This window comes from Adiantum capillus-veneris, chromosome 28 (genome assembly GCF_014529385.1).
Source record: "Adiantum capillus-veneris isolate H3 chromosome 28, ASM1452938v2, whole genome shotgun sequence".
Classification (NCBI taxonomy): Eukaryota; Viridiplantae; Streptophyta; class Polypodiopsida; order Polypodiales; family Pteridaceae; genus Adiantum; species Adiantum capillus-veneris.
In genome coordinates, this window is record NC_140958.1 from 53,603,995 (window position 1) to 53,621,735 (window position 17,741).

Genomic DNA, 17,741 nt, shown 5'->3' on the forward strand with positions numbered 1-17,741 from the left:
ATGTATAGTATTGACTAAATACTAAAACATTCTCACTAATGTCATCACTGCCCCATTGTGGGTGAGAACTAGGTACTAAAATATGCCCCCCCCCCCCCCCCCCCCCCAATCCCTACACACACACACACACAAGCATCAATCAATACAAAGATCTGTGTACTGAGTTTTTGCCATGACTCTAGAGATGCAGGGCAGGGCAGACTCGGCCATAATGAAGCCTAGCATTAAGTGAGGCATTGAATAGAGGACAAAAATAAGGTAGTTGATAGGGAATGCACACCACAGAAGCTAGATAAATTACTAACACAATATCAACTGGTCCTAACTCCAACGAAAACTTTACAATGTCCCTCGAACTACGTCCATGGTGCGTAGAACTACTTACATGTGCGTACTGAGTCCCTAGAACTACGTCCATGATTGAATAGGGTAGTTATCATATGAAACTCCATTGATTGAAACTCAAATTCCAAACTGGAGGACCAGCTTTCAAATATGCCTAAGATGTACAAATCCCTTATCTTCACTCTCTCCCTCTCTCATGCTTCTCCATCACCACTTCAAGCATAGAACCATGGAAATCCCTATTCCTGCTGTGTATATTCAAATTCTACTCATATCATAAAATCCTCGGGAAATTCCTTAGCTGTATGTGGATACATCTCATTTTATATACTATGTCTTCGTACTATAGTACATTGACATGGTGAACTGTAAAAACATGGCAGCATAATCTTGAAGGCTCATCCCATACAAGCAAAAAAACTTCTGAAGAGGACTTTCACTGTTTCCGCTAGTCAGCATCTCCCAATCCATCACTACCATCGCCTCTTTTGTGTATTGGAGCAAAATTGGGTCCAACTTTTCCTTGCTGAGCAGCCACCTCTGCATTTTTCCTGAGTACAGCTCCAGGTGAAGGGTAAGGTCTCTGTTGAAACAATGGCCCCTGCAAAAAGGCAAGCTTAAATAAATTAGTGGGGGGGGGGAGAGAGAGAGAGAGAGAGAGAGAAATGAAATGTTATATTAATGTCTTCAAAAGGCCAAAATGACCTATGAGACCAGAGCGTTACAATGTGGTGAATCTGATACAAAGAGTAACAAAATGAAATGACAAAATGAAATACTATGAAATCCTAAGCTGGTAGGTGTGAACTAAGCAGCTAGCCGGGATAGCTAAATCACAAGTCACAAGAGATCCAGCATTGGTCGCTGGCGGATCTCATCAATCTCCTCCATGGTCAGCAGTCTGACCGGGCGTCGTGCATGTCGGGCCAAAGTGACCCGAATCCTCTGATGTAGCCTCAGTCGATGCTGTGTAGTCCTCCGCAGTGGTGGGCGTCTGGATCTCCCCAACTCAGTCGCTCGGTCGATCAGTGTGCCTTTGGTGTGAGGCGACAAGATCTACTGTGGTAGTAGCTCCTCTGGGTGTCCAGTGTCTGTGAGAGAGAGAGAGAGAGAGAGAGAGGAAGAAAAAGAAAAAGGGGCAGGGGGGGCTTAACACTAGGTTTGTGTTTGAGCCATGTTAGTGGCTTGAGCCACAATAATTGCTTGGCACCTCATTCTATAAATTTAACTGTAAGACGAACGATTTTTCAGAAATCGTGATTAAGCTCGTATCACATAGAGGCTTGTCCTCCTCCTCTAAAGATTTGCATGCAAGTTTGGAAGAAGCCCCTCTCTTTGGCAACGGTTTTCCAGTGCCTTCAGCTTTTGCAGCCTGATTTGTACTGGCGCTGCAGACCGCTTTCGAAGTGCACCTCTTGGCCCTGGAACTCTGGAGTCTGATAATGGAGGTCCTTTGGGAGTTTTTGGCTTCTTTATGGAACTTTTTGGTGGCCCGTTTCTAATGTAGCTCTCTTCTACAGTCATCCATTACTCCATAGCCCCCAGTCTCTCCCTTTTTGCCCCTCTGCATCATTGGTGTTTTTCCAATCTGCCCCCGGTTCTTGTAATGCCTCCGGAATTTCGGTACCTCCCTTTTTTCCCCTCTGCATCATTGGTGTTTTTGTTATATTCCAAGGGATTTTTCCAACCTGCCCCCGGTTCTTGTAATGCCTTCGGAATTTCTGTAATTTTATAATGTAATGCAAAGGGTACAAGCCCCACCATTTTCGTGAAAGGGGAAATGAAATGAAATGAAATGTTATATTAAACGTATTCAAAAGGCCAAAAATGACCTATGAGACCAAACTGATACAATCCTCATGGATCTAATACAATGTTTGGGTACAAAATAAAATGAAGTAAAATAAAAGCTAAAATGAACATCAATGTTTGAGGATGTCCGGCATCGGGCGCTGTCCGAGGATGTACTGCATAGATCGCTGAAGAGTATCGTCAATGTCCACGCTGGTATATGGTCGTAGTGGACATCTCCCATGCCATGCTAGATTAGTCCCGATCCTCTAAAGGAGCCTCCGTCAATGGTGTGGTGGCCCTCATAGACGTGGGCGTCTAGCTCTCCCAAGCTCAATGGCTCTGTCACTCACTATACCTCTGGTATAGGTGGACTTTGAAGTCTGCTGTGAAGCTTGCTCATCTGATTGCTGAGTCTCTGCCCTAAAGAAGTCAGCGATTTCCCTCTATGAATGTCTCCCATTGTCTAACCTCCTCAAAAGACTCTCCTTGTGTCTCAGTAGCTCTAGCAAAAACAACCCGAGGCATCTCTTATCTGGATATCTCATGACTATAGCCAGTGATCCAAAGCCCTCTCTCAATAGAAAATGAAAGCGGACTCATATCTCATAATACACTGGACAACGACATATGTGATGTAACTTTGTCTCTGGCTCTATATGAGCCAACTGGCAAATCCTGGCTTCTACTGTACTCTCACGAATCTGCTTGTCTCAATCTCTAGCTCGTGCGATGATGTTCGCATCTAACCAATAGCACATCGTATCCCATGGGTTAAATGAGTGTCCATATAAGTCTAATCATATATCCATCCTCTATGAGCTGGAGAAGATGCTCTCTGTAGAAAGCCATCTTCGTGACAAGCTCTCGTGTTAGCTTTGTCCATGTCCTCCAAGTGTCTAGTTGAATCAAATCCTATTTGATGAGGCGGGTGATCTTGGTCCATGTTAGGGACAAGGAGGGTGCATCTAGCGAGTACTGGAAGTGGGGTAGTCTGTCCATACTAAATTCATGTAGCTAAAACCAGGATGTCATCTGTGTCTACCAACAAGATGTGTAAATCCATGTATACCAACAAGCTGTGTTTCCCTGTGAGGCAAGCTATCGAGAAGACTCCAAAGCGAGATCCCAAATACTGTGTATAAAAGAGACGACGTGCCTCTATGACCAACGGGGGAGTACCAAGCTCTGCCCGAATAATCTCGTGGCACAAAGGCCTTGGCCCTTATATCATCCAGGAAATCATAGAGACCAAAGGCCTCTCCATACATCTCCATCCATCAGTACTTCAAGCTCACCTACGATGGTCTGTTGATGGTCCCCATATAGCATAGCTAAAGTAACCAATGTGTCAAATAGCCAAAGCTTTAGTCCAGGTTCGTGAAACTGAATCTGTTAACACATCCTCTCCGTCCTCCCCAAAGCTGCATTTGCTCTCGGCAGTCTAATATCTGTTTCTCTCCTCGAGGAGAACACTCTACCACTGAAGACCACTCCCAGGTAAGTGTATGCATCTAAATACTCAACCGTCTGTTGACCATGTGTGAAAGCCAGTACAGATCGCCTGACCCACTATGTTGTGGTGTTGAACACCATAACTTTGGTCTTGCCAAGGTTCACCAACAAGCCGCTATCACTAGTAAATGTGTGCCATGCATCCAAGTGTCACTACTGCCACAAATTGCTGACGTGTCAAGCCACTAAAGAACAAAGAACAGAGCCAACCTGTAGATCCCGGCCGAGGGGCCTAAACTCTAAGAAGAAGAAGCGGAAGCAGCAAAAGATGTTTTACCAACTTATAAAGTCTTGCCGAGTGGCCTATTTTTTTGAAAAAGAGTTCCTACCAAGTTCTAACCAACAGAATAGATCCCGGCCGAGGGGCCTAAAACCTAGAAGAAGAAGAAGACATAAGGAATCCCCGAGCAACTCACACATCAACGGTCGAGAGGGGCTTTAAAACCCTAAAAGTCAAAGAAAACTTGTTTAAAGCACCCGAGAGTGGCCGAAACAAAGTCAAAACAAGTTCATAACTATTGCTTTTAAGTTTGAATATTTTTGATGTACAGAGACCATGGGCCTTTAAATATGAACCCAAGGTCAAGGCGATTGACCAAGCTTGCAATATCTTCGTTATGTTCTCCAAAAACTTTTTCATTCTCAAAACACACACACACACACACACACACACACACACAGATGAAATGTTATATTAACGTCTTCGAAAGGCCAACATGACCTATGAGACCAAAAAGTTACAATTGGTGAATCTGATATCATATCTGAGTACGGAAAGTACAAAGAACTAAGACTAAAAAACACTAAAACACTAAGGAAATGAATCTGAAGCTGATTCGGAGCTGAAACGAGATATATATATGGGGGGGGGGGGGGGGGGGGGGGGGGGGGGGTTCAAATGAAATCTCTCATCGGTCGCTGTCGAATCTCATCAACATCCTCCATGGTGAGTACTCTGGTTGGGCGTCTTGCATGTCGAGCTAGAGTGATTTGGATCTTTTGCTGCAGCCTCGTCTGGATCTGCCTTGCTCAATGGGCTGATCAATCAACGTACCTCTAGTGTGGGTGGGCTTTGAGATCTGCTGTGATCATTGCTCCTCTGACTCTCCATTGGCTGGTGTAGAGAGAGAGAGAGAGAGAGAGAGAGAGAGAGAGAGAGAGAGAGAGAGAGAGAGAATTCCTTTAAATTTTGTGAAGCTCCTCTTCACCGGAGTGAAGCCTCTCTTCACAAGTGATAGAAATATTTGACCTTTCTCTGAATTTGTGCGTTGAAGCCCTTGAAGTTCAAAAGTTGAAGTCCTGAAGCTTCGAGTGTCACCTTTGATGCTTGCTTGATGAAGGCTTTTTTGTGCTTAGGTGTGCTTCCTCTTTGAAGTCTTGCTAGCTTTGAAGGTGATCTCTCTGCTTGGAACTCCTTTGAATGGTCGTACGAAGCCCTGGTGATCTCTTTGCTTGAAACTCCTTTGAATGCTCGTAAGAAGCCCTGCTCTTTAGTGCCTTTGCATGGTGTGCCCACCCCCCCCCCCCCCCCCCCCCCCCCCCCCCCAAATGGAGGTCTTGATGGTATGCCTTGGTAACCTCGAGCTCTTTGCACCCTTATGGAGGGCTTGGCTCAAGGTTGTGGGACAGCGGGCTTAACAAGCCGGCAAGACGAAAATCCACTAGGCAGGCGTGGGAAGGGGGGCCCTGTAGGTGCGGACCCAAAAAATACCTTTAAATAGGCTTGAGCGCCCGTCGGTGGGCAGGAGCAGAAGAGGGGTGCCAGTTGCATCCGTCTGCATGAGGGCTTAAGGCAGCGGGGCCACAGAAGACGGTTTGGGCACGCAGTCGTCCGGTCGGACCCGGAAAACGCTAAATTCTGCTTGACCGCAGCCTTTGAAATCTGCCCGGGTGGCCTTTGTGTGTGGACCCCCTCTTGAGGGTTGACCTCCTTAAATAGGAGTCGTTTCTCGCCACGGGGTAGGGCTAGCTGAGTTATTTGGGGTTTCTATCCTACAAAGAGATGGTGGGCATTGAATGTCTTTTTAGGTACACACACACACACACACACACAAGAAAATTTCGAGTTGCTGCAGGAATTTCAGAAATTGATGCGATTAGAGCAAACGGATACTTGTTGGAGAGCTCTTGGCGGTGGCTTCGCAAACACATAAATAATGTAAAGCGATGGTGCCTACAATGAGGGCTGCAAAGACAAGCTGAAAATGGTCACAAATAAGCACGATAATTGCGAATTACATACACAATCAATTGCTAAATATGAGATCCTGAAACCGGCCCGTGGGGCGGTACACGTTAGCTTTCACACGATTCTTTAATACTTAACTTTACGACACAAAGCAATGACTTAAAAGGAACCTGTCTCTGGGGATAGGATTACACTTCAAAACAAAAGCACGGCCAAGAAGCTAGAATGCTCCCAAGCAGACAGCGACACCTATAGGCCCCAAAGGTTGGTGCCCCTTTCGGTATTCCTTTATTCTTTAACAGAGGGAATAAAAACCTGTGAATTTCCTACAAGCTGCCCCGCATAATCCGGGCTGAATTGCACCTGTTCTGGCCGAATTTTGGCACCATAACTGTACTAGGTCGCTTCACAGTCAGTAGTATCCCCACACAATAGAGGGCTTTCCCGACGCATACGGAAACTTTGCAAAACCTGGCGAGAATCTGCAGCACGCTGAATTCTCTGTTTTCTGCTCCGAAAATGCGCCAGATCACCTCTACAGTGGTCCCCTTGCGTCCCTGAACCTCCTGGGGGTATTAGGGACCGTTTAGGGCCGAAACCCTAAACCTGCAAAAATACACAGCAGGCTGTAATTCCCTGTTTCAGGCTACGTTTCGTGTGCCGGTCGCATCCGTAGCAAGTCCTCGAGCTCCCGCAGCTGTAGGGCTACTTGCCCTTTGAATCGGACGAGATTTCGCACGTGAAACCTCTCCGAATTCACTTATACCTGCGGAAGATTAGCCACTAGCTAATCCAGTACCTGTGCAAGAGGCTCTTGCCTCGGCAATCGCGCATGAACTCACACAAGTGTACATTGGTCAAATGAAAAACCCACTAGAGGGGCATAACATAATTGCTCATAGGGGAGAGAGAGAGAGAGCAGTGCGTAGCATGCAAGGAATCACTCCTAGCACCGCACTGTACATAAGAGGGAAAGGAAGCACTCCATAGCTCTTAACCTGTGACAGAGAGCTTGCAAATGAGCCTCCCAGCTATAAATTCAGCGCCACTTCTTCTTGCATGAGGAAAGTGCACAGAAATGTGCCACTTGGCGCGTTTACAGGCCATTTCCCGTTTCGGGGTTGCCGCCTAAAAATCTCCCGACCGGTTGCCAAGTTGACTTCGCGGCAGAGTAATAAAATGTTCCCCTTGTCATACCGGAGGTAATGACGCGAACACATTCTCAAGTCCAAAATAGCAGTTTCCTAAATTTTAGGAGATGCTTCCATGGCACTCACACTGGTCATCAATCACCACTTGAACCACATCGAAAAGTGCAATGTCGGCCAGCTATCAGGTGATTTACACTCGTAGCCCCACTGGCTAACCTTAGTCCATTTGCCCAACTTCAGTGCTCACTTGCCGTCCGGCCTAGACTCTCACTGTCCGCCTCACACCATGCAACTCGGGCATTGGCATTTCCAAAGGGGTGCTTTAAAACAAGTCAAATAAAATTCCCCCAAAAAAGAAATCAACATGTAAAGTTGCCACAGACTCGTGACATACCCCCCTCTTGAAATCGCGAACGTCCTCGTTTACATGAATATCAATTCATTAGTGTGTACAGCACTTCGTGGACACCGTATCATGGCCATATTGATCTGCCTGAAAGATCTTCTCCTTGGTATGCAAAATCTTCCGCATTCTGTACATATTGATCTGCCTGAAAGATCTTCTCCTTGGTATGCAAAATGGGAGGAACTTTCACATGACCTTCGACAATTTCAAAAGGTGCTTTGCCTGTTGAAGAATGCACTGTATTATTGTACGCATATTCAACCAACGGCAAATACTGCTTCCACTTCGCCTTGTGCTCTGACACATAGCACTCAAGCAGATCCAAGACAGTAGAATTTGCCTCTTCTGAATGCCCATCTGTCTATGGATGAAATGACGATGAGAACGTAAGCGTAGTGCCCATATTCTCAAATATGCCTGTCCAGAATAGACTTGTCATCCATGGGTCACAATCACTAACAATGGACTGTGGCATGCCATGGTACTTAAAGATATTGTACATAAAGAGACGTGCCATCTGATTTGGTTTTATCTTCTTCCTAACAGGAATGAAATGAGCTTGCTTGCTGAATCTGCAAATAATGGTCCAGTTTCCATCATTCCCTGTCTATGTTCTTGGAAGATCAAAGATAAAATCCATTGCTATGCTTTCCCATGGTTATCTGGAATCAGCAATGGCTGTAAGAGCCCTGGTGCCTTTTGCCTGTCAAACTTGACCTTTTGGCAAATCAGGCACGCTCGTACAAAGGCCTCGACATCTCTCCTCAAGGTAGGCCAATATAAGAATGTCTCAACCGCTTTCATTGTAGCATCTATACCATGATGCGCTACATACGGTGGGACATGACTCTCTACCATGACCTTACATCGCAATGGCCTAGTGACACAGAGTCTGCCATGCATCATCATAAAACCATCTTTGAGGAGGTAGTGCTCATGACGTTGTCCTTCTTGTAACTGTTCGAAGATCCTTGCAAAATCTTCGTCACTCGCATACTGTTCCTTCGTGTCATCAAGCTCATGATGATAAGGAATTGACACAACTGAAATTTGTGGCTTTCTTGATAACGCATCAGCCGCAACATTCTTCTTGCCTTCCACATGCACAGTCTAGAAGTGAAACATGGAGAGAATGTTTGCCCATCGCATATGCTTTTCTGATAGCTTTGACTGTGTCAGAAAGTATCGCAAGGTCTGATGATCCGTTTGGACAACAAAATCAGCACCTAGCAGATAGTGTTTCCAACTTAAGAGCGCATGAATCACAGCCAGTAACTCTTTTTCATAGACCTGCATGGTCGTATCTGGCCCTTGCAAGATTCTGCTCCCATAGGCTACTACCCTGCCATCTTGCATTAGCACTGCACCAATGCTACTGCCACAAGCGTCACATTGAACCACAAATGACTTCCTGAGATCTGGCAAAACAATGACTGGATCTGAAGTCATCTTTTCCTTTAAGAGATTGAAAGTTCTGGGTCCATCTATAAGTGACCTCTTTCTTTTGCAAAGCATGTAGAGGTGAAGCAATCTCTGCAAAGTTGCAATGAATCTTTGTAGTAAGAACATAGCCCTAAGAAGCTACGGACATCGTGCATAGTCCTTAAAGCTGGCCATGTCCTGATTGCCTCTACCTTCGCAGGATCCATTTGGACACCATCCTTTGACACAATGTGTCCGAGGAAGTGCATCTCTTCCAAGAAGAACTCGCTTTTCTTGCTATTGATGAGCAATCTGTTCCTGCGCAACTCTTCGAACACAATAGTCAGGTGATGCCTATGCTGCTCTTCATTCTTCGAGTACACTATTATGTCATCAAAGAATGTGCCAACAAAGTTCTGATATGGACGGAAGATCCTATCCATCACCCTATTGAACGCAGCAGGAGCATTCGTAAGACCAAATGGCATCACAAAGAACTCATAGAGACCAAATGTCGTTCTAAACGCAGTCTTATGCACATACTCGGGCCTAATTCAAATCTGATGGTACCCACTTTTAAGGTCGATCCTGCTGAAAATTGTTGCACCCTCTAGGCGGTCAAGAATATCATCAATCCTTGGAATAGGAAACCTATTCTTGATGGTATTCTTATTTAACGCACGGTAGTCAATACACATGCGCCACGAGCCATCCTTTTTCTGTACTAAGAGGAGCATAACCAGTCATACTTTGGAACATTGATCCACCCCCAAAATACCTAGGATGTACCGTGGGTGGTGGAAAAACTAGGTGCATTGCCTGGTATCCAGTTCCCTGTCCATTCAAGACACCATGCTGGCTCTGAAAGGTGGCGGGCTGAACTGGCATAACCTGTGGAACAGGCGCTCTAGCACGGGAGGAACCTGTTTTGGAGCCCCCCAACTCTGCAACATGCGTGTTTTCCCTATCCTCCTGAGCCGCATGAAGTACCTGGGCTTGAGCCTCAACAACCTTTGTACGCGGCGTAGGTTGCCTATTTTGCTGTTGCACTGGTGGCGCTTGCAAGAACTCCATAAACCTTGGTTTCTGCACCAGCTGCGAAAAGAGATTCACCGCGGCAACTAACTGAGTCCTGACGCATCATCCTCAAGTTGCCCAGTCATAAAGCCCTGTACTACTGGAGGGACATTCACATTGACAGGAGGTACAGACTGACGTGGCTCGAAAACCATAGAGATTTCCTGCTTGTCCTTCGGAGAGGAACCCTCTTCCATAATGCCCTTCCCTTTGTCGGCCATAGTGTAATCCCGCGTTGCTACACTCTGTGTCTTTACCCAAAACAACCAAGGCTCACTCTTTTGAGGAAAAAGTGATTGATGTCCCAACAACGGAACCATGAAACCGGCCCGTGGGGCGGTAGACGTTAGCTTTCACCCGATTCTTTAACACTTAACTTTACGACACAAAGAAATGACTTAAAAGGAACCTGTATCTGGGGATAGGATTACACTTCAAACAAAAGCACGGCTAGGAAGCTAGAATGCTCCCAAGCAGACAGCGACACCTGTAGGCCCCAAAGGTTGGCGCCCCTTTCGGTTTTTCTTTATTCTTTAACAGAGGGAATAAAAACCTGTGAATTTCCTACAAGCTGCCCCGCATAATCCGGGCTGAACTGCACCTGTTCTGGCCCGATTTCGGCAGCATAACTGTACTGGGTCGCTTCACAGTCAGTATCCCCACACAATAGAGGGCTTTCCCGACGCATACGGACACTTTGCAAAACCTGGCGAGAATCTGCAGCACGCTGAATTCTCTGTTTTCTGCTCCGAAAATGCGCCAGACTCGCGTCCCCGAACCTCCTGGGGGTATTAGGGACTGTTAAGGGCCGAAACCCTAAACCTGCAAAAATACACAGCAGGCTGTAATTCCCTGTTTCGGGCTACGTTTCGCGTGCCGGTTGCATCCGTAGCAAGTCCTCGAGCTCCCGCACCTGTAGGGCTACTTGCCCTTTGAATCAGACGAGATTTCGCACGTGAAACCTCTCCGAATTCACCTATACCTACGGGGGATTAGCCGCTAGCTAATCCAATACCTGTGCAAGAGGCTCTTGCCTCTGCAATCACGCATGAACCCTGCCTCGGCAATCGCGCATGAACCCACACAACTGTACATTGGTCAAATGAAAAACCCACTAGAGGGGCATAACATAATTGCTCGTAGGGGAGAGAGAGAGAGAGCAGCGCATAGCGTGCAGGGCATCACTCATGTCACCGGACTGTACATAAGAGGGAAAGGAAGCACTCCATAGCTCTTAACCTGTGACAGAGAGCTTGCAAATGAGCCTCCCAGCTATAAATTCAGCGCCACTTCTTCTTGCATGAGGAAAGTGCACAGAAATGTGCCACTTGGCGCGTTTACAGGCCATTTCCCGTTTCGGGGTTACTGCCTAAAAATCTCCCGACCGTTTGTCCTGCAAAGTAATAAAATGTTCCCCTTGTCATACCGGAGGTAATGACGCGAACACATTCTCAAGTCCAAAATAGCATTTTAGGAGATGCTTCCATGGCACTCACACTAGTCATCAATCACCACTGGAACCACATCGAAAAGTGCAACGTCGGCCAGCTATCAGGTGATTTACACTCGTAGCCCCACCGTGGCTAACCTTAGTCCATTTGCCCAACTTCAGAGCTCACTGGCCGTCCGGCCTAGACTCTCACTGTCCGCCTCACGCCATGCAACTTGGGCATTGGCATTTCCAAAGGGGTGCTTTAAAACAAGTCAAATTAAAAAGAAATCAACAAGTAAAGTTGCCACAGACTCGTGACAGATCCGCCTCACGTAATCGCCAAAGGGTAGTGAAGCATGCTCTTGCCCAAGTGGCGATTAGGGATTGGGATTATTGAGCTAATGCAAATAAAGATGAGGCAATGCTGATCACTAACAAAAAAGCTTAACAACAATCCTAGCTAGCACACCGTAGCTCTGATACCACTTGATGGGAATGGGATCGTGCTAGCTAGGGTGGATGAAAGAGAAACATCGTACACACAAGTAAGTGTGTATTGGCTAGATTATCACTCAAATGAATTAGGTTCCAAGATCAATTGACTTGGACTCATAAACATGACCTTGACTATTTGCTAAGCCATAACAAACTCATCATAAACAAGAGAGATGTAATGCAAAATGGAATTGATTTATTCATTCATGAAATGAGCTACTTAGTAGCTCATTTCATGTGGGATAATTCCACCTTTCCTCTCCTTGACTCGTACTCTAGTACTCTAGGACAAAGCTCACACCTTACAAATTGGCCCGACTTAAAGAATGTTCATGAAGTTCAAAGCTTTCTGGGCTTGTGCTCTTATTATCGGCGGTTCATTTGAAAATTTGTAGAGGTAGCTTTTCCTTTGCATTTACTCACTCAGAAAGGGGTTCCTTTCACTTGGGGACCGACAAAGATTACCACTTTTCCGACTCTCAAAGAAAAGTTGACTACGGGACCAGTGTTGGCCTTGCCAGACTTGCAAAAGCCATTCGAAGTTTATTGTGATGCTTGTGGTCGTAGTCTGGGAGCAGTTTTGATGCAAGAAGGCCACGACATTGCTTACGAGAGCAGCATGTTTTCACATCCTAAGTTGGTGGCACAGATTTATGAGAAAAAGCTATTGGCAGTTATCCATGCTTGTACGCAGTGGCAACATTATGTACTCGGAGCTGATTTTACCGTCTTTACAGATCATCACAGTTTATGCTACTATTGTCGCAGAAGTAGCTTTTGGAAAAGCAGATGCGATGGGCTAACATATTGTCACAGTTCTATTTCTAGATAGTCCATGTTCAGGGACAAAAGAACTCGGTGGCAAATGCATTGTCTCGAAAGCCCTTGGTTCTGGCTATTTCTGCAATACATTCAAGGATATGGTAGATCGGTACGCCACAGATTCTTGCAGACATCTTTCACCGAATACAAAGTGGGGAGACAGTTACAAGCAATTCCATACGGGACAGCTATTTGATGCGGAAAACGATGTTGTGTGTTACGTATCCTTTGAGGGAAAAGGTTTTGACCATTGTCCACCCTTTTCGGGCCACCGCGGCATAGATACCATCTTGAAGGGTGTTGAGCATTACTTTTACTGGCCAAGGCTCAAAAAGGATGTGGACAAGTTTGTTCGTAGTTGCTTGGTCTGCCAAGAGGTCAAGTTTGACAGGCATAAGGCATTAGGACTTATACAGCCTTTTACCCATACCCTCCTGCCCCTGGGAAAGCATCGCTATGGATTTCATTTTTTATCCTCCCAAGACCCAAAGTGGACATGATGGGATTTGGACGGTCATTGACAAATTTAGCAAGCAAGCCCACTTCATTTTAGTAAACGGTCAAGCTTGACCATTTCGCGAGACTATTCGTCTCACAGATTCAGTTACATGGCATGCTTGAGTCTATAATCTCGGACAGAGATCCCCGATTCACAAGTTTGTTTTGGAGAGCAAAGAACATTGGCACGCGGTCGCAGTTCTCGTCCTCATTTCACCCACATACAGATGGGCAATTTGAGATAGCCAATTCAAAGGTTTTGGGTTTATTTAAGTCTTACATTTCGAATAAGAAGACTCGATGGGAAAAAGTTTGTTCGCAGTTGCTTGGTCTGCCAAAAGGTCAAGGTTGACAGGCATAAGGCATTAGGACTTCTACAACTTTTACCCATACCCTCTCGCCCCCCTGGGAAAGCATCGCTATGGATTTCATTTTTTATCTTCCAGGACCCAAAGTGGACATGATGGGATTTGGACAATCATTGACAAATTTAGCAAGCAAGCCCACTTCATCTCGGTAAAGAAGACGGTCAAGCTTGACCATTTCGCGAGACTATTCGTCTCACAGATTCAGTTACATGGCATGCTTGAGTCTATAGTCTCGGACAGAGATCACAAGTTTGTATGGAGGGTAAAGAACATTGGCACGCGGTCGCAGTTCTCGTCCTCATTTCACCCACAAACAGATGGGCAATTTGAGATAGCCAATTCAATGATTTTGGATTTATTTAAGTCTTACATTTCGAATAAGAAGACTCGATGGAAAAGTACTTGCCCTTTGTGGAATTTGCCAAGATCACCACTCTCCCCCCTCTATAGAACGCAATTTTTTCCTTCTCCCTCGCAGCCTTGATTTCTGGCATTGGGTTTCCTCTTCAAGAACTCTCTCCTAGTTTCCACAATAGGGAAAAATAAAATGAGTGCTCTTCCCTTAAAACTTCATTCCTTATTGTTTCCTTTCTTCCCCACTCTCCATGAACCTGTGTGTATGGCTTCAGAAATGCCCATGCATTTCAAGAGTTCTTTCACTTCTTCTTCCTCTAGCACGCACGTGAAGGGCTCTAGTCTTCCACTTATGCTCTTCCTCAATGGTCATATTGATAATGGTGGTTGTCGGTGTATCTTCAACCATTGTGGATTTTCCCTTCTTTGCAACCTCAATCCATTCTTCAGCTTCAGCAACCTTCTTTTGCGTTTTGGTGAGAGCATCCACCCATGAAGAGGTTGTTCTCGACTTCTACTCTTCATCTTCTTGGAGAGTCTTCACATGTTCTTTGATCGTTTCGAGCTCCTTAAGGGACTAAATTTCTCCCTCCTCTTTCGAAATACTTTTTCTCTAAGAATTTGTCAGTTCTCCCTTAAGTTCTTCAATCAATGTATCTTTTGCACTTAGGCGTTTTTCCATAGCTGATTTCCACGTCTCACTAGCAGCAATAGCATCATAAAACCTTTTTTGCATCACAACTTCCATTACCTGCACCTTTGCCCTCACAATAGCTTGCATCTCCCCTTTCAGTGCCATGTACATCTCATCACGCTTACCCAACATCTCTTTGTCCAGCCCTTTCCTCATATATGCATACATAGCATTTCTTTAATTCTTCATAGTTGCATACATCTCTTCTCAATGTCTCCCCTCATAAGGTTCAACTCCCCGTCTTAATTATCACCTGTACCTTCTCAAATATTAGGTTATCCTTTACTCTGGATAGTTTCCAAGCTCTCGGAGAATCGGGTGACAATGTGCTATCTCGCCTTTTCCGCCTAAACGTAACCTTTGCTTTGGGCGGGGTTTGACATGAATCTGGATCTCCCATAATGTGTGGTTGGTCCATCATCTGTGATATGCGCCAATCAAACTCCAAGCATGTGCGAGCAACTACGCCTTGCTACACCTCAGACCCGCTTGCCCTCCTCAATCCATGCTCACACACAAGCGGCCTCCCAAACCAAGCTCTTATGAAGAGACAGAGAGAAAAGAGGAAGAGAGTGACAAGAGAAGAGAAGTTTTAAACGTCGTAGGAACAATCCCAAGAGACCTATAAGATCTATCCGGCGGGGCTTGAACTCAAGAGGGAACTAAGATAACCAATCTACCACATGCGAGAGAGAGAGAGAGAGAGAGAGAGAGAGAGAGAGAGAGAGAGAGAGAGAGAGAGAGAGAGAGAAATGAAATGTTATATTAACGTCTTCAAAAGGCCAAAATGACCTATGAGACCAAAAAGTTACAATTGGTGAATATGATACCATGTCTGAGTACGGAAATTACCAAGTTACAAAGAACTAACACTAAAACACTAAGGCACTAAGGAGAAAGGAAATAAGGGGGGGAGGGAAGGGGGGGTAGTTGGGTTTGTGGGTTCAGATGATATCTCTCATCGGTCGTTGTCGGATCTCATCGACTTCCTCCATGGTCAGAACTCTGGTTGGGCGTCTTGCATGTCGAGCTAGAGTGATCTGTATCTTCTGTTGCAACCTTCGTCAGTAGTGGGGGACCCCCCGAGGTCGTGGACGTCTGGATCTGCCAAGTTCAGCGGCTCTGTCAAGCAGTGTACCTCTAGTATGAGTAGGCTGTAGTGACTGCTCCGTTTGCTCTCCTCTGTCTGGTGTAAAGAACTCTGTGATTCGTCTCTGAGACTATCTTTCCCCTGATGTCCTCAGCAAGCTCTCCCTAAGTCTGCGCAGCTCTAGCAGGAACAATCCAAGACACTTCTGATCCTTGTATCTCATGACTCTTAAAAAAGGTCCGAACCCTCCTCTGAACAAGCAATGGAAGCGTCCGCGTATCTCATAGTATGCCCGGCAGTGGCATGTGTACCAGACCATCATGATCATGCGCTCTCCTTGTCTTCATCCTGTCAATGGCTTTCCTTACCCTCTAGGCAATAAAGAAAGAACATGTCTCTGGGCATGTCTCTAGTGGGTCCGGAGAGAGAGAGAGAGAGAGAGAGAGAGAGAGAGAGAGAGACCTAAGTGATGAAGGGGTGGGGTGAACATTTATAAGCATAATAATTAAGCACATACCGTTGCCGTGGTATCAGCTGCTTTCGGCTGCACACCTTTCAAACCAACACCCCTATACAAAGGTGAAGCCATGAGAAGTAGAATTGCTAAGGAAAGGACTACCGTTGTCAACAATGTGCACATATGCAAGGAGAATAAACTAGCACATGATCACACCCACACCCACACACACACAACTAGAAACATTACCAGCCTCCACGGGGAGCATCGGAATAAGAACTAGGGTCCATGGGATCAAGCTCATCAGTCTCAGAGGGCCCCTGCTTCTTTATGTCTCGTCTATTCCCCTTTCCAAAAGGAGGCTTCGAAGCTGATCTGCAAAAAGAAGCAAAAAAAATACTTGAAAAGGGACGTGTCTTCAAGGAACCCTAGAATCAAACAGAATTTTCAGACGGCAATACACAAATCTCAATGAAGTCATGATTTCTTGCCAAATTCTCTTAGGGCCTGGAGATCAAAACAAACCTTGATTTTGAATCCTTCTTAGTGGGTTCTGTGCTTGTGGCCACCTTGAAACTTTCAGTTCTAACAGCAGCGGCAATGTCTGCTTGCCACTTATATTTGAATTCATTCTGCTCAGGAATATGAGGTAGGTTGGTTGGTATGGGCACATTTAGCACGCTGCAAAATCACCACATTGCCATGAACAAGAAAATAAATACACCTTTCCGAATCCAAGAGCAGCCCACATTCACCTTTAGAGGAAAGTGCAGGTAGCATGCATAGGACTATGTATAATACATGCTCTTCCCACTGCCCCCCACCAAAAAAAAAAGTGTGCTCACACGCACGCACACGTGCATGGCACATGTACAAGGCACATACACAAATGCATGCACGCACATGAGCACACATGCGTGCGCACGGACACATTTTTGCTGTGACGTAATTACTGGTAAGAAACCTTACCATGATGAAAACGCACACCTACACATAAACACGAGCATACATTGATAGAAAGGTCTGCATACTGAGCTTTTGTCGTGGCTCAAAGGTGCAGGGCAGACTCGACCATAATGAAGTCCACAAAATAAAGCAATAACTAAAAAGAATTCATAATATATAAAGGTAGTTAGTAGGCTATATACACCGGTAAATTTGGAGATAACATACACAAACATCCAGAAAAGGTCTCCTTGCTGTGTGTCCACGCACGTGTGTGTTTGTTGAAGAGGGGGTTTCTTTTTTTTTTTTTTGTGGGTGGGGGGTGGGGGGAAGAGAGAGAGAGAGAGAGAGAGATTTAAACTAGTGTTGCTTACCATGTGCAGTGATTGCAATAACCCCAGGATTGTACAAGACCAAGCCCCCAACCCCCACAGCCTGCACATCGTTTTGACATTGACACTTGACACACTGCTTGACTGGAAGCCTGTGCTTGAATAGAAGGCGGGGGCTCCCATGTTGATTCATTAGTCCTTAAATTATAGTAGTACTTCTGTCCTGGATTTTAAATATTCCAAAACAAATGAAAATGCAAAATTTTATTGATAAAAAATGCTAAAGTATCTAGCAAGCAAATACCAGTTGTGCTATCCATGGCCTCTTGCCACTCAGATGACGAGGGTGATGGCACCGG

At 45.6% G+C, this 17,741-nt stretch overlaps 1 protein-coding gene across 2 annotated transcripts in view; it reads right to left on the reverse strand.

Annotated features, from left to right (window-relative positions):
* Nucleotides 1–569: 569 nt before the first annotated feature.
* Nucleotides 570–17,741, reverse strand: part of LOC147420467 (WW domain-containing protein) — a 69,255-nt gene continuing 52,083 nt past the window's right edge. For both annotated transcript variants that reach the window (XM_086504040.1, XM_086504039.1), the window contains exons 8-13: nt 17,687–17,741; nt 17,425–17,605; nt 16,631–16,786; nt 16,355–16,480; nt 16,166–16,217; nt 570–946 (exon numbers count right to left, since the gene is read on the reverse strand). The exon at nt 17,687–17,741 is cut by the window's right edge and continues 108 nt beyond it. In XM_086504040.1, the coding sequence (XP_086360166.1) occupies nt 794–946; nt 16,166–16,217; nt 16,355–16,480; nt 16,631–16,786; nt 17,425–17,605; nt 17,687–17,741 (723 nt within the window). In that variant the 3' untranslated portion in view covers nt 570–793. The remainder of the gene's footprint in view (nt 947–16,165; nt 16,218–16,354; nt 16,481–16,630; nt 16,787–17,424; nt 17,606–17,686) is intronic.